This window comes from Typopeltis vanoorti, chromosome 2, assembly GCF_054136105.1.
Source record: "Typopeltis vanoorti isolate ZY-2024b chromosome 2, IOZ_Tvanoo_1.0, whole genome shotgun sequence".
In the NCBI taxonomy this organism is placed as follows: domain Eukaryota; kingdom Metazoa; phylum Arthropoda; class Arachnida; order Uropygi; family Thelyphonidae; genus Typopeltis; species Typopeltis vanoorti.
In genome coordinates this window covers 41,238,445-41,261,958 of record NC_143550.1, presented here as the reverse complement: position 1 = coordinate 41,261,958, position 23,514 = coordinate 41,238,445, and the positions used below count along the sequence as shown (strand labels likewise).

The 23,514-nt window shown below is 33.9% G+C and overlaps 1 protein-coding gene across 1 annotated transcript in view; it reads right to left on the bottom strand.

Moving 5' to 3' along the window:
- Positions 1-15,177: 15,177 nt before the first annotated feature.
- LOC150108956 (adenine DNA glycosylase-like) overlaps positions 15,178-23,514 on the bottom strand; it is a 91,719-nt gene continuing 83,382 nt past the window's right edge. Inside the window, exon 9 of the mRNA XM_090404542.1 lies at positions 15,178-15,707. Within this exon, the coding sequence (XP_090260668.1) occupies positions 15,609-15,707 (99 nt within the window). The 3' untranslated portion in view covers positions 15,178-15,608. The remainder of the gene's footprint in view (positions 15,708-23,514) is intronic.

The following is a 23,514-nucleotide window of genomic DNA, read 5'->3' as shown; positions in this document are numbered from 1 at the left end:
CAATGTCCTCGCAACTGCTCTATGGAGACTGGCAAAAGAGACCTTATATTAGTTCGATTTTAATCACCGATTTGGAAGACCTCTTCTAGGACCTTTCATTCAGCGTTTCCGATTCAGGGCAGGCAAGCCCCGTCTCCTGGCCAAGTTTAGTGGGGTTTTTTTTATTCCTTATTTCAGAATAAATCACTGCGAGATAATAAAAGCGAATCTTATTACACAAATTTAGTAACTTGAACTATTAAAATATCGAACGAGCATTAAGCTTTGCAGGTTTTTACCTCCTTTGAGGATACCCTAAATCTAACATTAAGCATACTTCAACTAATATATTATATTACTTCACATAGCATTAACAGCATTAATCAGGTCATCAAGAACATGCAGGACATCGATTCGGGTGTGGCAGAGCGTTACAAAAATAGCATCCATACTCGACACTTGTTCATATGCTGTAAAGAGGTCAAATGCATTTAGTAAATTAAAATGAAACTAAACGTTGAATTATTTAACATTTCGTTGTAATTTTCGTGACTGTTTTTAGCTTCTTATCAAGGTGTTTTTAAAATTATTATCCAAACTTCTCTTATGAAAAGTTTTGACCGTTATGAATTTTAGAGACCGTAATTCATATTGACTGTGTACCGATTAGATATTTTCAATGTTTTCTGAAGAGGTCAGCTGAATTCGACATGCCAAAAGTTTATTTATTTTTATTTTTTAATTGGATAAAATGCAGGCTTTTGTTATTTTAGAAGTGATACGAAGTAATTAAGCCAACAAAGCAAGTGTTCATCATTTAAATGAATTCATCCATCAATTTACCTGTTTCAAATATATCATTTATAAGCAGCCAATGAATCCATCGTACATTTTTTAATAACACATGCGACATTAAACACCTTCAGAAGGAGGCCATCACAAACCTTGTCTTCCGCTTAGATAGTGTTTCTTCGAACCTACAGCCGTGCGTTTGAATCTCACTATGGCGTGGATGTTTGTGAATTTCTTTAGGACATAGAAGATTTCACACTCAGTCTAGCACCATCATCCTACTTATTGGAGGCCTGCAGTGTCTTTCTAGAATGGGGCTCTCGTATGATCTTAGCCCTTATATAATATTCTCTGAAGTAATATGTTAGAGGTTTGCAACATTTCGTTGGTGGGATTATCATAAAAAACACACGCAAAAAAAAAAAAAAAACACTGTGAGTGGGATTAAAATCAGATAATTCCTGTTCTAAAGACCAAACATGATCCTTTTTTTTAGCTTTTTTTAAAAAAAATTTTAGCTAAAAAATTCCATTAGTGTACAACCATTCCAAGGATGAGTGTGTGCTAATGGAATACATCCTATTTGTATATAACCAAAATTTTCTTTTAGCATAAATCAGAAGGAATATGCATAAGCGAAGTGACAGTGAGTTTCTGTTCCCTGGATGTCTATTTTTGCAACCATTTCCTGATTATCTGATAAAAAATAATCTGATAAAAATCAGATCATTCCTGTTCTAAAAACCAAAGATGATACTTTTTTTTGTAGCTTTTTTAAAATTTTTTATCTAAAAAATTCTTTTCAGCATAGCTTTCGTCAACAGTTGTTTCTTTTTTGGTCTGTGGGCAGCCTGCTTCCAGCAATCTGACACGACGGACTCTCATGTCAGAAATATTAATCCCACTAACTGTCAAGTCAGTGGTCGCTATCGACCCCCTGGGGTCGATTCGGGCTCAGGGGTTGACAGAAAAATCTAGGTCTAGCTACTCACTGATGAGACCTCAAAAAAAGGTTGAAACCGGTCTGGGTAGTGACCTCTCCTCATAATGTAAAACAGTACTACATCTCCTAGGAGCTGTGCGTTTTTACATTATGAGAAAATATCAAGAATAGTGAGGGAGCTTGCTCCACCTTTGCAACGAGTTGCCTTGGTGTGGCACTACCAAGTGGTCACTTACGCTTGGATCCGCCGACAGTTCGTCGGCATGAAACGTTCAGATCGTAGTTTTCGATCTTAGTTTCGCTTACTGGCTGAAAAACAATAAGGGATTTTTATCCCCCTTAACTTATCAACCTCGCCAGAAAAAAATAGCAGTTTGGCCTTTCATCTCAATATAAGACATCATTGTATGGGTAATATTTAATTCGGTTAACATGGATTACCTCCATGACAAAAGACATGGAGGTAATGACAACGCAATTAAGAGTGAATTGGGATCAGTACCGCCATCTTACAGGTCCACGAATAGGACCTGTAAGATGGAGTAAGGTCATGAAAATAGTTACTGAGGCCAATCAAGTAGGCCAAAATGACGTATTTACCAATAAGCGGATGTTGGTGGTTCCTGCCGGCCGGCGCAGTGGGAGCGAGATTGCAACACGTGCGTGGTTCTTATTTACTGATACAAATATTCGATCCCAGTCTCATTTTTGCGTATCGACATACAAGTGAGCATTAATGTTCTAAAATTCATCAACACACATATTATAATTCAATCGTTATTCATTCACGAACTAAACTTCTCTATGTTGAAGAGTTGAGCAGGGCTGGTAGTAATACTAGTGATAGTAATAGTAGTAGTAATAGTAATATAATAATATATACTATATTATACATACAATAAACACCGTAATAACTATAAAATAAACAATCTAAAAACTCACATAAGCGTCTTTTTTGCTTGTCCTATTATAATTACGTAATAGTAAAATATAGGAGGTCGATAAAAAGTTAAGAAACTCTTGAAGGGGTCGACGGGCAAATGACTTTCGCGACCCCTGTTCTAAGTCTACAGAAGACATTTTGCTTTTCCTAACTAGTAAACGATCTTCTTCAGTAAGTGTAGTTTCCCTTTTTCGCTCACATTTTCCTTTTATGTCAGGAGAAAAGGCAAATGTCTCTCTCTCTCTCTTTCTCTCTAAATCTCTTTAAAATCTCATTAACAGTACCCAAACCAACACCACACTCATTGGCAAATTGTTTTTGATTCATGGATGCGTGCTAAGAAAGAGTACATATTTTTGAACGCTTTCTTGGAGATTATCCATTTTATAGCTACACAAAATGAATAAAACGCCACGAATGTCAACTTGTTTACACTATTAAAAACGCATACTATTAATAAACATCATATAGACAGTTAAAATACGCAGCACTCCACCACAATAGTGAACTAAAACCAAAAACTGAAAATAGTAAATCGAAACAAAAGCCAAACCAAAAACTTTACGAAAATTCGGCTTATTCGGATTAATTTGTTCGCCACTGTATCTCTACCGTCTGTTATGTCTGTCAAAACATGTACTTTCCATTACATACTTTGACATGTTGGGAATGAAAAACTGAATCTAAGAGAGAAAAATTCTGCCACTTCTAAACCGGCTAAGTTATCTTCAGTTGAAACGATGTTGTAAATGTTTCTTGCATCTTAGATGAGTCCCAAGTATTTCCAATCATAGGGTATTCGCTACCACCTGCTCCCCAAAGGTCAAAAACTGTTGGTCATATACAAATTGGCAATGCTGCAATCTGATTATTTGTCTCCTCTTAGACGATATTTAGTTCAATGAACAATTTAAATAACTGTGAACTCATCCTTTCATTTGTTATCTAGCTAACAGAAAGAATTCAAGGGTGACTACTACTATACCAAATAACGCAATATTTTCGTCATGAAATCAGTATTGTATGGTTAATTAGCTTTATTTTAAATTTTAGTTTGGTCTAATTTATTTTTAATGAGATTGTATCGCTTTCGTAATTAACAGTTCCAGAAAGCTTTAGAATAAATTTTCCAACTTGATAATAACTTATGCAATAATTTTCTTCATCCATCTTATTTTTTTAAAACTGGACTCAACTCTTCTTATACCTCGAACTGCTCGTATAATCAAAATGCTTTCTAAGAGAACGATATCATCTTGCTAAAATACTAATAAATATTTCGTTTGTAATAAAGAAAAAATGTTTTAATAAAATAAAGCTTAGCCGATAATGTAACATGTTAACTGAATGGTAAAAGTTCGATTTCAGTAGCTTAACTGATAAGTTTTTTTAATTAACTTTTTATCTCCATTTCTATATAATTCATCATAAGACTTTACCTATAGGAAAACTAACATTCCATTATGTGTCTTTGGAACCAGGAGAGAGAGAGAGAAAATGAAGAGATTTCTGTGGTTTTAATTCAATTTTACCGCCTTTAATTTGTCGACTTTATATATAATTAATATAATAATGTAATTATTATAATAAATAATATAATAATATAAAAATAAAATTAATATAATAATTAATAATAATTATATAATAATGTCGACTTTACTGTGTTATTTTTAATTTTAATTACTGTCGTATTTAATTGACAAGTGAACAATTTTAACTGTTTTCATCGCCCGTTATAAGCTATGTATATCAAGGACAACAGAAAATTACTAGTTTATTTACTGTTTCACTGTATCCTTAGTATATAAAATAATAATAGCCATTGTTCACAGTGCAATGACCTTAGCATACCTGACTGGCCTGTCGATTTTCTAGATGTTACGCACAGAGGAAATGAGAAAAATGTTAGAACAGTTAGTTATATTTAAACAATCGAAAATAACATTGCTCAATTATCAAAATCAAGTCGACAGTCACGCACGGCATTATCAACAGTTATCCGTCAATCCACAGACCAAACACGCAATTTCTAGTAAAGGTTTTCACAAGACTGATCTTTTATATTATCTTATTCGAAAAATATCTCATATGTAAAAAACAACAACAACAACAACAACAATAATAATAATAATAATAAGCCAGATGTTGAGAAAGCAGGAGGTGACTGCAATTTAGAGGCAATTATTTTGCTGGCATGGTTTTATTTTTTATTAGTGAAGCTGGTTGTTGCTCATTTTATAGCACTGATTGAATTTCGGAGGAGAATTTACATTCTCAACAGGTAAAACAATAATGTCAACCAAGTTGCCATTTCGAAATTGCAGCTACTTTTCAACTTTCCTCCTCGCTCTCTCAGTACTGTCATTTTTTTTTAAACGTCGGATAATTTTTATGAGATCTTGCATTTTGTTTATATGAAGAAAATAAAGTAGTCGATTACTGTGGCCGTGGGCGTTCGCAGAAGGGGGGGGGGGACTTTCCTCTCAAGGGATCGAGTAAAAAATTCCAGAAATTATAATCGTAAAAGTGATTTGAGATATATAACCTTACACCTCGACCATGGGACACTTTGTCGATCTTAAAATTTTATTATGGGTTGGCCAGTTGTTGGCCGATATATTCGGCCCAACAAATATATCCAAAAGTCACTTACGTACACTGTGCTCCTCACATATTATTAAACCTAGTTATGAATGACTTGAACATTGTACCAGAAGTTCGCCAGACAATAGGAATTATAAAATCTATAGTAAAAGTTTTTAGAGAAAGTCCAAAACGAAGAGCCACCGTGCCAACTATTCCTTTACTTTCAGAAACTAGATGGACTTCGAAATATCAAAGTATATCGGTTTTTTCGAAGAATTTTAAATTCGTTTTCAATAAATTAGAATGTCTATGAATTGGACAGGATCAACACAGCAAGAAGCACATCTCTTAGTAACATCATGTAGTACTTTAATGTTTATTATATGTTTAAATATAAAATCAAAATATTCTGCTATTTTCGAACATTACACAAACATTACAAGACAGATGTAGATTTACTAGCAGCTCACAAACATATTGAGGACTTACTTAAAATATTTGCTTTTCATAGGGAAAAATTTGAAGAGATAAACTTTCACTAGATATGGCTGAAAAATTAACAATAAAAATAGAAATATCGTGTAGGTATTTCTATATTGTTCCATACAGAAATATAGATGCAATTATCCTGGAATCACACCTGAAGACTTTTATCAGCAATCAATATTTATCCCATACTTAGATTCTTTAATTTCATCCTTAAAATCAAGATTTTCCTCGGATAACGAAATAGCATTTTTAGTATTTCAGTTCCATCCCAAGAATATTCTAAATATAGATAAAACAGTCCAAAATAACATCAAAAGAGTAAGCGAAAAAATACAATTTACAATGTTTAGAAACAGAGGCAACAACGTGGTAGAAAAATGGACAAATTTTCCTTTGACTGATATTCCCCAGACTTTACCAGAAGTTTTGGAACATTGCAACTATTTCCCTTCTATTAATTGGGCAATAACTGTTGGTATGACATTACCTGTTACGACCTTACCATTGAAAGAAGTTTCAGCACCTTGAGACGTGTGAAAACATGGTAAGGTCCACTATCTCAGAAACGAGCTTATCAGGTTTATGATTGATGTGCACAGGAAGAAACTAGAAGAGGAAGCGGTAAAGAAGAAATTTATTGAAAATGTCAATAGGTTTGCAAGCGACAGACAGAGAATTCAATTCTTATACGACACGTGATTACTGAAATTATCTATATATTAATTTTAATTTCCTTTATACTGTAAATATATATATAATGTATGTTTTTGTATTGATGCAATACTGTATTCTATAATCTACTTCTGAAAAAAAATTAAATAAAAATATATTAATGTAATTGTCTCCAAGCTTTGAACCTCCCCCCATGTCTGTGGCATTTTATTCTCTTTCTAATTACCACCCCTCCCCATCTTTCAATCCTACCCTCTTCCCCTCTCTTATATTCTGCTGATATTTTCAGAGGATTTTAACATAAACTATATTTCTAATGGGACGAACTCGATTGGGACAACTATATTCCCACTTTGATCATAATTGGGCTTATGATGCTGAAGGAAAACTTTTTTAGCTATTTTCAGAGTGCTCTACTAAAATTGGATTGATAACATTCAACTAGAAACTGGCTGCACAACAAATCGGTCCTAATAATTCATTGCATGAATAGTCAGTGACTTTCTGTAGTAGCAGGCTTAAGTCATTATCCCCTCTAAATATAAATAAAAGAGAAATTATGTAAGTGCATATGTGTGCATTTGGATGTAGCTTTTTTTTTTAAATAAAAAATAGTTATTTACGATTGTGATACTGAATAAAATATAAGCTAATGCCTTTTTATTCCCCTATAGGGAGTAGGCAAAGCCTTTTAAACCCTATCTAGCTTTTTGAGATTGAGTGGGCAATTCAATCTCCACTGGTAGCCAATTAGAGATAGCTGGCCCATGTCTATCACTAATTATAGGCAGGCACCGAAGAAGAGACCAGCAAACAAGTACCTAACAGGTTATGTTACTGTCTGAAATTCCGTGGGTTCTACGGTCGATTTTCTTGAGTTTATAGGATGAAAAACCTGCTTGCCATTGCCAGAGATCAACTAACTCAGGAATCGGTCGAAGAGAGTCTTAGAAAAAGTTCCTCCAGTCGGCGACTAGACTCGAACTATAAGTCTGTCTTCGTGCGGCTTAGCACAGAGGATGCAAGCGCCACCTATACTGAGTATATTTTATTAAATCAATAACAAATAAATACATAGTAGCAAAAATAAATACATCATAAATAGATATATACATCATATATTTACATATGCTTTAACCTCCCCTTAAGAGTATTAGGGATTAGTACAAGGAATTCATTTTGTGAATTTACTTCTCATAGTCATTAACAGTGAATAGTTAACATTAATGACATTATTAGTTACATTCAGGTTTTAACTCTTAATATCTTTGTTTTACTGTTATTAACTATTTAACTGTTAGCTATTTTAACACACCAATATTGGATTACACATTTTGATTTCTTAAAGTTCACTTAGCATTACAGTTAACTGATGCTCTCTTCCTCTCTCATACACACACACAAAAAGAAACAACTTATATATAAAAGTTCTTTCTGTTCAGCTATCTGAAAAGTAGCCTTAGTTTATTTGATGCAAGTGAATTTGACTTCCATTCCTTTTGTTCAAAAGGATAGTTCTTCATGACATCTTGAAGGTATCTATGGAACTTTGGTTCACTGCCTGTTCTGTCATACATATGGTCACACCTGTATGTCCAAATAGTAAACATATTTATAATTGATTGTTTGTACTCTGCTTCACTTTTCTCGTTTAGCTAAAATATTAGATTTTCATTTATTTGATTCTGTGGCATCCACTGTTTCACAAGACTCCAGATTTCTTCTGCTTTTTTTGCAATAAATCATAATGTGGTAGAGTGTTTCTGAGTGTTTACAGAATTGACAGGTTGCAAGACCATCCAAAAGTATTCCTTTTGCCACAACCCACATTTTGGTTGGCAAACATGCATGATGAACTTTAAAAGAAAAATGTTTTATAGAATGGACGCATTGGAAGATGAAATACATTATTTAAGAATGAGCTGAGTTTGATCTCTCTCCTCTTTTTTGTTCTCAATGCTGAGGTATTCGGAAAATAGTTCTAGTTAGCTTTGTATATATTGCTCTTGATTTGTTATGTAGTAATTTCTCAATGCCATAATTTTCTTTTATAAACCGGTATCTTTCAGCCATTTCAGTGAACATTCTTGTTTTTTTTTTTTTTTTTTAATCAAAGGAAGAGAGCTGATGACTTTATCAGGAAGGCACTTTTGTAGAAAAGCAATTGCATACCAGTGGTATGATTTATTTTGTGCCTTTACTGCAATTATGGCTTTGATTATCAGTTTTTAGGTGTATATTAACTAGACCAGGGGTTCTCAAACTTTTTAAATTTTGTACCACATAAATAAGAATCAAAAAATATATGTACCACCATAAAGCATTTCCCGATTAAAAATCAATACATCCCAAATGGAGTGTTTATAATGAAAGAATAAAACATTTTAAATTTATATTATTCATTTATATTCGTAAATGAAACTTTTACATTATAATGAAATATAGTAAATGGTGGGTAATAATACGTGAGCAAATATTAAGGAGATTTGTTATCGGTGAGGATGGATTAATGCGACGGATGAGCCTGTTTCATTGTAACCAATTTCGATATGTCAGATTTTATTTTTATTAATTTCAAACGTAAGTCAGGTTCAAGTTGCAACAGTGTCCTATATTTATTTTTAATTAATAGCATGGCTGAAAACTCAGTTTCGCAAAGATATGTTGAAAGGCATTAAAAATTTTATCGCTTTGTCGGAAATATACTTATATTCATCCCTTCTTTTTAACCAAAAATTGCATAAGTTATCATTTTTGAACTCATTCATGAGATTTCTGTCACATGAAACATCTGAGTTGATCTCTTTCTTGAATTGAAAAATTATTTAGCACTGTATCTGAAAAAGAAAACGGCTCTCTTATCCAACTTTCATTTTCTAAATTTTCAGGAAAGTAGGAATGAAAATTATTAACAAGTCCTATGCGGTGTTTTTCTATATCTTCAATTAGTTATTCATTCAGTGACAGATCATTTTCCTGGAAATACTCTTCTAATGTTGGTAATGTAGCAATTTTCTTCCTTTTCACGTCCTTAATTATGTATTCTAGTTTTTTCACAGCTGCATTTATTTTGTCATGTACAGTAAAGACAGTTATATTGGAACCTTGTAAACTAGAATTCAGTTCGTTCAGTTTTCCAAAAATATCGACCAAATACGCTTAAACGTGATACCCAGAGTTCGTCAGTAAAACAATGGCAGAGTTCAAATTTGAATTCTGACAGGAATATTTGGACCTCTGAACGTAATTCGAAGAGTCGAGTTAAAACTTGACAACCACCGCACTCCTGTGTGTAAAAGCTTATTGTGGTTACTGGCCATTTCATTGCAAAAAAATGTAAACAGTCGTGAATTTACGACCCGACATTTAATAAAATTCACTACCTTCACAGATTGATCTAAAACAGTCTTTAGTTCTGTGGGCATTGCTTTGGTAGCTAGTACTTCACGATGTATGCTGCAACGTGTAAACTTGGCATCTGGTGCAACTTCTTTAATTTTGGCGAAAACACCACCACCACAACAACCTGTTATTGAATATGCACCATCAGCACACACTCCTATACATTTTTTTCAATTTATTTCATGGCCAGTGATAAACTCATTAATTTTCTTAAAAATCTCATCCGCTGTGGTATGATTTGGAAAGGGCTTGCAAAATAAGAATTCTTCATCTATGACTTGTTATCTTTCATATCGAATATAAGCCATCAACTGTGCCAAGTTGTTTACGTCTGTACTTTCATCGTACTGAATTGCAAAATATTTGCTTTGCTTTATATTTTCGATTAGTGTTTGTTTTACTTGAGCTGCCATTTCGTTAATTCGTAGCGAAACAGTGTCATTTGACAAAGAAACAACATTCAACTTGGTTGCTGCTGTAGGGCCAAAAATAGACATCAAATGTCTTTGGATGCAGGTAATATTAAAGTTTCTCCAATAGTATGTGGTTTTGCAGTTTGAGCAATTCTCAAACTAACCAAATATGACGCTTCCTCTGCTCGTTCGTTAATTGTAGTAAAAGAATGAAGTGAACGTTTGTTAGTTTTCATTTCCGTTCATTTTCTTTTAAAAAAGTCGAGAGGGTTACCTTTTAAACAGGTGTGTTTGTTTTTAAAATGCCGTAGCAGAAGCGATGGTTTCATCGAGCGATTCGAAAATTGTTCATAACAAATAACGCACTGGGGCCTGGGGTCGTTTTCATCCTCGTTCCAAAAAAATCCATATTCCAAATAATTTTCATTATACTTTCTTGTAGCAGTAGCATTTTGTTTTCTAAATGCTTGGTGAGATTCAGGATTAAATCTAGAAGTGCTAGCTGTGTCAGTGTCGTCTGCCAGCCGTTTCCTCTTCGATTTCTCAATTTCTAACCATTTGTCCATTATAACGAGGATATTGTCATTATAATGTCAAATAGAGTGACACTACTGTTATTTTATTCTGTATAGTTTGCTAGCGATCTCATTCATAAACAAAATTCAGCACATTCTTGGGAATTAGCAAGAACATCACATCTCGGTAGTGGTAGTGTCTTAACAGCGGTGTCAGCATAAATCAAAAACGCCACTCCACATTCATACAAATATAAACATATTTATTTTTAATATCATTTATGTTAAATAATAACTTTCCTTTATTTTTTTAACGGAATATCACATAATTATCTTAATAAAATACATTTTCACATAAAATAATATATTACTCTTACACTTGCAACAATCTATTGCTTTTGTTTTTCATTATGTTATATGTACTTTGTTTATTATAATTTTTTTACATACAAAAATACTGTTTCAAAATAAATATTAAATATGAAAACCCTTATGACACGCTGCAACTTCGCATACGAAAATTCACATAAAAATGCAATAAAAGTTATTTGTTCGTTTTATTCGATTCCCCAAGCTAAATTCTTGGAACAGTCTACTTGTTACAATATTAAAATACATTTTTCTGAACATTTAAATATTTTGTGTAAAAATTGTACCACCAAAAATAACGTAATGTACCATTAGTGGTACATGAACCACAGTTTGAGAAATGAACTAGACTGACCTCCAGCTTCTATTTCGTGGAAGAGGTTGTATGGCGCATTGGTTTATATTGTGAACCCCATAAGTAAGTCGCAAAGAGTCTATGAATTTTATCTGTCTGTGGTATGGAATATTACGTACTAGAAAATGAAAAGAAAATTGAAGCAAAAAATTATAAAAAGTGTCTGGGTACACCGGAAGATGATGCCAGAAAAGGTTTATATTGTGAACCCCATAAGTAAGTCGCAAAGAGTCTATGAATTTTATCTGTCTGTGGTATGGAATATTACGTACTAGAAAATGAAAAGAAAATTGAAGCAAAAAATTATAAAAAGTGTCTGGGTACACCGGAAGATGATGCCAGAAAAGAACCTGAAACAACCATAAAAAAATGAAGCAAGCATTAAAAAACAAAATAAAAAAATACTTGGAAACAGAATCTGAACAAAAGATTGAAAAAAATTAGAAAAACAGATGAAAGTATTAAAAAACAAAACAGAAAATGTACAAATACACTGGACACAGACAATTCTGTAGAGTAGGTGCCCTCCCTTGATGAGTCTCTGGACTCCTTGGAGGTGTCATGAAATAATTTTTATGTTGGGGCCATACCTGAGAGGTTGGCCAGTCAAACCTATAGTACATTAGCACTGTGTATGGGAAGAGTTTTGAGAAAGGAGGAACTTGTTCACATTAGATTTGAAGGTCTGTGCATTGGAAAGGGATGCTGTTCCAGAGTACAGCAGCAAACAGGAATGAAGGAAGAGAAACTTATTCCATAAGTATGGAGTTAGAAGAAGGAGGAACTAGTACATGCTAGATTTGAAGGCCTATGCAGTGCAAGCTGAGTGGTTAACATACCCACTCTCCAATGGATGTTTGATTGTCTTTAGGTGGGAGATGAATGTCTTTGCCTGGTGTGAGGCAACTACTCAACTTATTAGAGACCTAAAGTGGCTTAAAAAGTTCCATGTTTATATACATATATATATATATATAAACTGATAAAAATAGGGGAAAAAAATTCCTTGGAAAATACATAGGAGAGGAGGCTGTTCCAGAGTACAGCATCATCAGGAATGAAGAGAAACTTGTTCTATTAGTATGGAGTTGGACTGTAAAGGATCTGACCTATTATAGTATTTTTTTTAGTGTTAGTAATATCAATGATATCAATATGGCATTTGTACAATTCCTCTGATAACTATTTGATGTTTCTCATGTTAACAGTCCCTATCTTCAGGTTCTGTTTGTTCTGACTCTCATATGAAAATAGCAGACATTGTATAAGAAGGCCACATCCTGGCTATAGTACATATGATTTATACTGTGCCATCATAATATGTATCTAGTTTGTCAATACTGTATACAATTTGGTCAGCTAAGTTTCAGATTGTCAGTGTACTGACAATCTGGCAATGAAATGAACTGGAATGTCAGAATTGGTCATTGGGTCATATGCCCCAGTTGGTTTCCACATTCTTTATTATAAACTACATAGTGGTCTCCTCCCAGTTATCTAGCTTTGCCCTTAAGCAATGCAGTGTTAGTGAATTTAATGAAACTCCAAAAATTTCAGATGACTAAAATCATTTAAAAAGTTATATTATATTAAACATGCAGTGTTTAAATAATTATAATAAAAATGCAGTGTTAGTGAATTTAATGAAACTCCAAAAATTTCAGATGACTAAAATCATTTAAAAAGTTATATTATATTAAAAGCAGGGTCTTTCACACATATATAGTATAATAGCTAATGTTATGGTTACTAAACAAGAAATTTTGGTTTACAGTATATACAATCTGTTTGCTGGCTAGAAAAAGTGAATTTTTATACTTCTTGTCTAAAATAGTTCTGAAGCTGTTCATCTTAATTACAGTGTTAATATTGAGATGATAAAAATCAATATTGAAAATGTCAACTACAAGTTGAAAGTTTTACATCAGATCAGCATAAATAATAATAAAACTAGTGCTGTCCTACTGTCCCATCCGAAAGGAACCTATTAAGTAATAAATGAAAGCTTTTGGTAATGATCCTATAATTTTTAACTTAAATTTTTTTTTAAAGATTTATTTTCTGTGTATTGCCACCAATATCAGTCATCATGTGCTTACATAATTAGTGAGTGTTCAACAAGTATTTTTTGTCCTACAGGTAAAAGATAGATAATTTCACTCATGATGTGAAATTATCACTCTATTTACTAGAGGCCTGAAGCGACTTAAAAAAATACCATGTATGGTCTTTACAGAAGGATTCCTGGATTAACTTACCCTTAATGTCCTCATAGTATTGATATCATACAGGTTTACAACCTTTTGTAGGCAAGAGTGTGGCTTGCATGCACATGTGTGCATGACACACACACACCTCCCTCACATACCAAAAGAAGATTTTTTAAAAATGATTCTTATATTGCCAATTTTTAGCACCGCAGACATTATTACATAGATTATACATAGACATAGTACATAAGATACAATAAGTAATTATTCAATCATCTGCATATGTTTTAATTATTTAAAAATTCATAAATTAAATGATTTAATTGATTTCAGATTAAAAGTAAATGTACACAGCATATCATCAAAACATGACACCATTATATCTTTAATGATGCCTTAATAAATTTCTTTCCATACATACAATGTGTCTCTATTAAAATAATAAAACTAATTTTAATGAATAGCTTAAATGTATAATTTTATAATTTTTTTAAAAATTATAACTAGTTATTATAGCACACAGTTATAATCAGTTATGTTTTCATATCAAGTAATAAAAAATCTTTTTGTATTATTTTTACTCTGTTTATCTTAGTTTTTTTTATACTGACAGTCTTTTGTGATACTCAAAATGAATTATCTGTCAACGAGCTTTAGTTATTTAAATGTTTTTCCTTTTCACTGTGGTGACATATAGTCAAAATTTAAATTACTCTGAAAGCTAATTCGAGTTTAGCTTTAAAATTTTATTTGCTATTTACAGAAAGCAAAGAGTGGATCACTTACACGAGATTCAATTGTGAAGTAGTGTTTAACAGATAATACTCACTAAAAGAATTTACACACTAAGATAAACAGAGTAAAAACAATGCAAAAAGATTTTTTCATTTTCTTCTCTTCTCTTGTATACCCCATGAGGTTACATATCAGGAATTTGATGATGACAATGATGAACTTAAATGTAATCAATACATGAGCTTTACATTACACTGACTTACTGCTAACAATTAGTATAATAGAATGCATGATCTAATCATTTTAAATAGATAATCTATCTTGGCTTCAGGTAACTTCTGGGCTTATCAGATATCCGAAAGGTGTTATATGAATGTAAAAATTTATTACTGCTATGAATATTCAAAAATAAATCATACAGATTATTATTGACTTCAATGTCAAAGTAGATTTTATTGATAAAGGTGCACTGTCTCATTACTTGACATCTGCACATTGCATTGCCTCCAAGTAGTTAATTAAGTTTATCTCTCTTTTAGATGATGCAGTCTGTTATAGTCAATAACAAAAGAAAGCTTTCATAACAAAACTAGGAAGTGGGAGAATAATTAAAAACCCAGTAAAATAAATGCTTGATCACCACCATTTCTCCACTTTCTATTAATGGAATGGTAATCATATTCTATTTCTCACCTTTTTTATGAAATTATGGAAAGCTATTTGATAGAGAAGTTATCTTATCTATTATGATAAATAGTGTGAAATAAACAGGAATTTCAGTTATTTGAATTAGAGTAACTTGTTTCACATGTGTCTGAGATAGAAAATTTGTAGATTTTTTTTTTTTAAGGTGATGTCCTTTACCAGAGCAGGTCTCCTCTTCATTAAAATCAGATACTACCTTTGCTTATTTAATTTTCTGAAGGAAAATTAACTCACCAACTGTTCCCATAGGGAAGATTCTCTATTGGAACAGTTGAATAGTAAGATGCTTTCTACACTTTTCATCCATTACTGATAACAGTAAAATATACCTAACTGAGAGTCACATGCACCAAATATACGTGTAAAATCTTTCACATTTCAGAAAATGATGAAAAAGATTGCATATAAGTCAGAATCCATATAAATCCCATAAAGGGCTGTTATTAAAGATGATAAAATGATATACGTTGATTTAGATGCCTTGCCATAAATATGCAATGTTAACTTCTTTTACCAGGAATAAAATACGTAGTGATTGATGCATTGTTCTTTAGGTTATACTTTTCATTAGATGATATTCTCTTCCTTTTGTTCCCTTTCTGTAACAAAGAAAATTTAGCTGCATTTGCATAATACATTACAATTCAATTTAATGACAATGAACAGATTACTAACTGTATTTAAACATGTCAAAGTCAGAGAGAAACTTGTTTTACATTTTCTGTACATTTTTCACTCTCCTTTGCCGGCTGAATATTGAAAAGGAATATGCATTACTATGAAAGTTTACTAACTCAGTAAACCCTCAAAAGTATATAATATGCTTCTAGAGGTTTACCGAGAAGGCACTCTACCTAAATCTACTAGGCTAAGGAGAGAACCAAGAAAGCTTGCAGAATAGACAACACGAAAGAAAATATGAATATTCATGCTGTATGTGAGAGATCCTATTTATATATATACTTGAAAACAAAACATCTCAGCATCATTGGTTGGAAAATGCAACACGATAACCCAAAGGCTGCACACCTGCAGACAGTCGGCCCAACTACCAAGAACACCCAACCAAAGCCAATAGGTGGCGTAATTGTAGGACTTTAGGTCTTCTTGTATGCACACTTCAGAAATAATACACTTCTAATACAAGTGTATTAATCCTTGATGATGCTGATTTGACTTTGGAAAAATATAGGATAATAAGCAAATAATTTTATTTATTAACAAATATGTTGCTAATTTCCTTAAAACTATATACAATGCAAAAGGCTATTAGTAAACCTATAAAGATGTGTACTGTGGGTGGGTTAAGATTTTTTTTTTTTTTTTTTTTTTGCCATTTTTTATCAATTTTGGAAGCAAACGTCAGTACCGTAGCAGAAGGGCTTCAGCAGGAGTTCATGAAAATGAAAAGTGACCTTCATCTCCTGCAAGAGGAACTGGAAGTGCTCAGTAAGGAGGTTCAGGAAATTAAAACTGAGTTAAAAGTGTTGAATAGAGAAATTAGGACTATGGAGATTACTTTAGCTAAACTAGAACAGGATTAAGTAAGGGAGTGTCTTTGGTAAATGATGAAGTAATGAATAGTATGAGAGTGATTGGGAGTCAATAGAATGAAAGCACAAGAGGTCTAGAAGAAATGAGATGTCATGAAAGTGAGGGAGTAAGTAAAACGGCGTTGAGGGAAAGTAATGAAAATGGGAGTGTCATGCTGAATAGCATAGAAAATGAGGCCATGAGTGATGCTTGTTTGGATTTGAATGAAGTTATGAGTGGTATAATATATAGTGCTTCTATGGATTAAAGATATGAGAGCACTATGCCTGAGGAGTGCTTGGCTGGTGTAACAATAGAGAGTGACTTTAGCAATAAAGAGAGGGCATGATGCAGAAAAGATGATAGTTACGGTGGGTACAAATGACCTGAGTGGTAGTATTAATCAGGTAGCAAAAGATTTAAGAACATTGTTAAATATCGTCAAGAAGAAAAGTGTCAAAGGGAGGATAGTGTGTGTGCTGTTTTGACAATTATGAGTTAAGTAGATGAGTGATGATAATGAATGATATAATTGCAAGAATGTGCAAAAAACGAGGCCTGGAATTTGATGATGTCTGGAGTGTGTGTTTGAAGGCAAAAGACAGCTGTATGCAAGAGATGGGTTGCACCTGAACATGGAAGGTCATAAGTGATTGAAGAAGTTACTGTTTTCTGAACAAATTGAATATCTCCCTAAAATTGAAAAGGTTGAGCATAAGAGGGAGAAACTTATGCAGTGAATATATATTTGTTAATCCTTTTTTGTGGAATAAATTGAAGAATAGAGTGGATAAAAATTGGCATTGGTGTACTAAAATTAGTAGCATGTATATCAGTTCTAAAGCTAGTACAAGAATTAAAGGGAATCTGCAATTTTTGTATACTAATGCAAGAAGCATTCGAAATAAGAGGGAAGAATTTTTGGCATTAGTCAGTGCAATCTCACCAAAAGTTGCAGGCATTAGTGAAACTTGGCTGTCCGCAGAAGATGTGGTAACTGGAATTTAATGTGATGGGTACAGTATTTTCAGGGAGGATAAAGAAGATTGAATGGGAGGAGGAGTACTGTTGATTATAGCTGATGAGTTGCAGCCAAAGAAAGTAGTATATCAAGAGGATAGACGTGTGAATGATAGTTCATTTGAGGCAGTCTGGTGTGAAACAGTGACCAATGCAACCAAATATACAGTTGGTTGCTGCTATAGGCCAGGGGGGTACAGAGGGTGACATTGAATTCATGGCAAATTAGTGCAATGTTAGTGATTATTATGGGGGCTTTTAATTATGGTGATATCAATTGGAAGGAGGAAATATCATGTGGCAAAAATGAAATGGAATTCGTAAACCTTCTAAGAGATAATTACTTGAAACAGCACATAACCGAAGGGACTCGTGGTGTAAGAGTGTTGGACCTGGTCATTGGCTCAGAGGATATATGCATATGTAAGGTGTCCTCATTACCTCCAATTGGTGAGAGTGATCGTGTGGTATTGACTTGGAAGGTTGCAAAATTTGTGGATCTCTCTCTTAAGAAGCAGTATATATACGGAACTACAGATTAGGTAATTATAACAAGCTTCAGGGTGAGCTTACAGCCATCCCATGACAGAACATATTGCAGGGGAAAGATGTTAGCTGTGCATGGGATATAATCAGTGGATATCTGAGGAAGGCAATATTAGAATGTATTCCCCTGGTCAGCAAGATAAACAAGGTAGGCGTTAGATGAGTAGGATGAGTAGTAGTATCAGGCTTGATCTGCAAAAAAAGAAAATGTTATGGAGAATTTACAAGGAGAAAGGCAATCAGTATGTCCATGAGCAGTACACAAGGCTCAAGCCAGGAAGGTTACCAGCATAGTAAGAAAAGCTAAATCAGATTATGAGAAGACCTTAGCCAAGGAGATCAAGGTAATCCCAAAGAGTTCTTCTGCTATGTGGCAAGTAAAAGGAAGAATGATTTTGGAAGGATAACCTTAGTGGGTGCTGATAGTATTGAGGTGACCAATTCAGATGTAATAGTAGAATTACTGAGTGATCACTTTTCAAAGGTCTATCACCTAAGTGAGGATATCTCTGTACCTGTAGCAATAACTAATGTGAGAATTGAAGTTAATAATAAATCAGAGGTACTTAGTATATTGCAGAATTTAAATGCAAACACTGCTGTAGGTTTAGATGGAATATCAGCTTGGGTGTTGAGTGAACGTGCAAAGGAATTGTCAATGCCTCTTACCTGGTTATTTAATTTAAGTTTGAACTCCAGTATGGTCCCTAGGGAGTGGAAGGAAGACAAAATGGTTCCTTTGCATAAAGGTAGCTGAAGTCTGCGGTAGTTAATTACAGACCAATCACCATCTTGGGAGTGGTGGTAAAAGTATTGGAAAAGCTGGTTAAAGACAGAATTCAAGGATGGGTGGATCAGAATATGATACTCTATAGGGACCAACATGGTTTTGTTAAAGGTCAATCCTGCCTTAGCAATTTATTAACTTTTTATAATAGAATGATATCTGAGTTGGATAAGGGAGATGGCTACACAGTCATACTTCTGGATTTTGTTAAGACTTTTGACAGGATACCCCCATGGAATACTGTTGTGCAAATTAGAGCAGATTCCAGATGAGGCAGGTGACCAGAGGTGTGCCTCAGGGCTCTGTGCTTAGGCTGTTATTGCTTAATTTGTACATAAATGATATAGGAAATGGCTTGAAGGGAGATATTTAGTTGTTTGCATAATGCAAACAAAGCTGGGTAGCGCAACAAAAAATCAAGCTAATGTTGAGAGTTTGCAGGATGATTTAAATAAGCTGGCAAAATGGGCAAAAGGTAATGGATGTCAGTTCAATGTGGAAAAGTGTAAAGTTATGCATTTTGGGATTAAAAGATTATCAGCTGTGTACCACATTGATGGAACGGTAATCCAAGAGATTGATGAGGCTAGGGACTTGGGAGAGTTGGTGGATAGGGAGATGAAGTTTAGAGGGCACATTGCTAAGGTGTCCAAGATTGCACATAGGATTACTTGGTTATTGAAGAACACACTAACATCCAGAGATAAAGAGATTACTATTCCCCTTTATAAGGCACTGATACTTCCACATTTGGATTACTGCAAGTCTGGTCACCTGAATTCCTTGGAGATGAGGAGGTTGTGGAGAGGGTTCAGAGGAGAGTGATGTAAAAAATGCTCCCTACATTGATAGATTGAGAGATTGTGGATTGCAGAGGTTGGTTGATAGGCAGAGAAGAGGGGGGATATGATAGAAACATTTAAATTACTAAAATGTTTTATAAGATTGATGCAGGGGAAATATTTCAGCTGTGTGATAGTGATGGAAGAACAAGAGATCATCCCTGGAATTTAACATTTCTGACTCGGTTGTGAGTTCTTCGTCTGTAAATGAATTCAAGAGGAGGTATGATAGTATTGTTTTGATAGTTTGGGTCTCCAACAATGAGTCTACTGACTCCATGGAGATATCCGTAATAATAATAATAATATTTATATTTATTTTTACATAGTCCAGAAGCTCTGCTCTAGAGACCAAACACAGAACTTTTTTTTCTTCTTCAAGCCACTTCCGATCTCTGATAAGTGGGGGTGATGGTCTCACACCAGGCAATGAAGTTCATCTCCTACCTAAAGACAATCACAAACATTCATGCCCATAGCAGGATTCAAACCTGCAACCTGTCGATTGGAGAGTGGATAGGCTAACCACCCTGAATACTCTTCTTGTTATTTTATACAATTTGAAACACTAACATTCCTTAATGTATATCTTTTTATTTATATGAATAAGTATACTTTGCATAGATGTATATTTAGATCCCAATATTACTTTTGATGTAAACTGTTGTAATAGTATTCTGAATATGTATGGGAAATTAATTAATGTTCATTACTTCTTATGATTATTAATTCCTTCATCAAAAGGTGAAGAAGAAGAGTATTCATATAGAAGTGACCAAGCGGTAACAGATCTGTGAAATGTTCTCTTAAAGGTGTGTGTGCATTGCAAAGTTTAGTTGATAGACAGAAAAAATTTCCCACTATTATACATAGTGAAGCTGGAAATCCAATTACAAAGAAAGAAAGGCAGACCATAAGATGGCAATTTAATGAGCTTTCTCTGTGCTAAACCCATATCAAATGTCTTGAGGTGGGTGATATAGGTGAGGAGATCTGCAGTGGATCTTAATTGGTGAAATCCTTATTGTGGTCACTGATTAGTTGACAGTGACCATTTGGATTCCCTCAAGAATAACTGAACCTTATAATACTGTAAGTGCTGCAAAAATTATAGTAATTTAGAATAATATTTATTGTTATCTAATTTTTTCTTTTATTCATAGGGATTATTTATTGTAAATTATACTTGACAAGAAATTGCATTCCTCTTTAATCCTTTATTCAAGTGTAAGTCAACCAAGTATATATGTGAAGTGTCTTAAATAATTTGGCTACTTGAATACAGAGAATGTTGACTTCTCATAAGTTGCCTCAGTATTCATAATGCAAAGTAAACACATCCTTTTGGACAAGCACAAACTTTATTTATTTTAAATATATATCTGATCCATACATGAAAGGCTACAAGAACTATAGCATGTTAGTGCCATGTGTGGGCAAGAGCCATAGAAGAAAGGAGGAGTCTGTTCACATTTTGCTTGAACAGCTGAGGAGTGTAATCTTTGGGGAAGACAGAGTGGGGGAGACTATTCCAAAGGGCAGAAGTAGATACAATGAAAGAGGAGGCAGTCAAGTTGGTTTGATGAGTTTCAAGATGGACTGTAAAAGGGTGTTGGTTAGCAGTGGCTCTTGTTTTAATGATTTTGGAGGAGAGTAGAGAAATAATAGTGGCCAATTCAGCAGAGCATTGTCCATGAAAGTATCTACAGAAGAGACACAAAGGAGAAACAAAGTCTGTGAGAGAGGGATTGAAGTGGGTTTGTGAGGGATCCTTAATTAGCTGGATGGCTCTCTTCTGAATAGAACCAAGCAATCTTGGAGAGGATTTTGGTGCACCACCACGAATATAGGAGCAATATTTTATGGTTGTGTGGAGCTGGGCTTTGTATAGAGTTAACAGAAGTATCTTGTGCAAAAAAGTACACCAATTTTTTTGGCAGCTGCCGGTCAGTCAAGACGAGAAATCTGATTGATTTTAGATATTTCAGTATTAATGAAGGTAAGGGGGACGGATGTGAGCTCTTTCTTGCAAGAAATCAGAGAGAGAGAGAGAGAGAGAGAATTGAGTTTTGGCAGCATTGAAGTTTATAAGGTTGCCCTTGTCCCACAGGGATATGACCAAGAGATCTGAGTTCAGGTCCCTGGTTGTGGTAGATTTTGAGGATTCTAATACTTCAGCACTACAAGGTTTGTCTAATGAAAAGGAGGAATGGAGTGTACTGTCATTGGCAAAAGCTACGATACAATTGGAAACCTGTGTGAGCAGGTCATTTATATACAAGAGGAAGAGAGTGGGTGAAAGAACCCTGCGGTACTGCATTGGTGGGGAAATCTGAGGAGAGTAAAGCGGTAGGTCTCCCTTCCAAACCTGATCAAATGCTTCTTAAATGTCGAGGGCAATCCTGCAAGTTTCTCCAAATGCTTACACTTTGATAATTTTTGGAAAATATACTTGAATACACGTGGAAAGTTTTTTCAAGTTTTTACTCAGGACAAAGGAACTGAACTGGTCTAGAAGATACTTCATGCACAAGCTTTGGTTGTTTACACTTGGGTAAAGGATTAAACAAGGATTATTAACTGATTTACCTCTTCTTTTTTTTTACATGTTCTTGCATTAATTACCATGGTTAGCAGTAGTAATTTTTCATCTTAGAGGAAATGTAAAGTAGCTGTACTCTTCTTGATTATCATTTCATGCATTATTATTATTATTATTTTATTTTTTTTTCTGTGCTTAGAGCCATGGATAAAATTATACATACTGTCAATTCCTAATGTCTTTTTGTGACACACACACACACACGTTACCACTAATGTTCGAAAGTCATTAATGTTAATTTTCCCTAGTTAAAGTATGAAAAAAAAATATAGCCTCATAGTCACATATTAAATGCACAAGTTGCTACCAAACGTTACACAATAACATATGGATAAACTTATACATACTGTTAATTCCTAATGTTTCTTTGTGACACACACACACGTTACCACTAATGTTCAAAAGTCATTAATGTTAGGTATAGTTTCTGGGAAAAATTCCCATGCTACTCCTCTTAAACACTATTATTATAATAACTGCTATTATAGCGTGTTTTTGTTTAGGAGAGTCCTTTATTTTAAATACATTGGCTATTGTTACTCAAAAATGGGGTATATATATTTTAGGGCATTACAGGTGAGTATAGAAGGCAATTATAGTAGAATAAAAGAGGTGGAAAAATTTTGTACATACCTTGTTTTGATTCCAGGATGTCTTCCAATTTCATGATCCTGCTTAAGGTTGTTTATAAAGGGGGGGGGGAGGAATGAGGAAGGGAGTGTGTTTTGACATGGGAAAATAAATTTGGAAACCCAGGTTATGTATTAATAATATATATATAAATATATATATATATATATATTATTGTATTTAGGGGTGCATTTTGTGGGGGGGGGAGAGAAGGGGAAGGGTTTACTTATGTGGAAACTGGAGCAGGGGAGGGGGTTAATGGGATGCAAACCGTTTCGGTCGACTGACCATCATCGGAACTTACTATTTAATTTCAAGACTATAAGTTGAATCTGCCAAATAAGGGCATTTGTTGTTGCTAAATGGCCGGAGGCGTGGCTTAATTTGTAAGTTCTGGATCGTCCAACATTCGGAAATTAGGTAGGGGCGGTGAATGTTGATTGAAT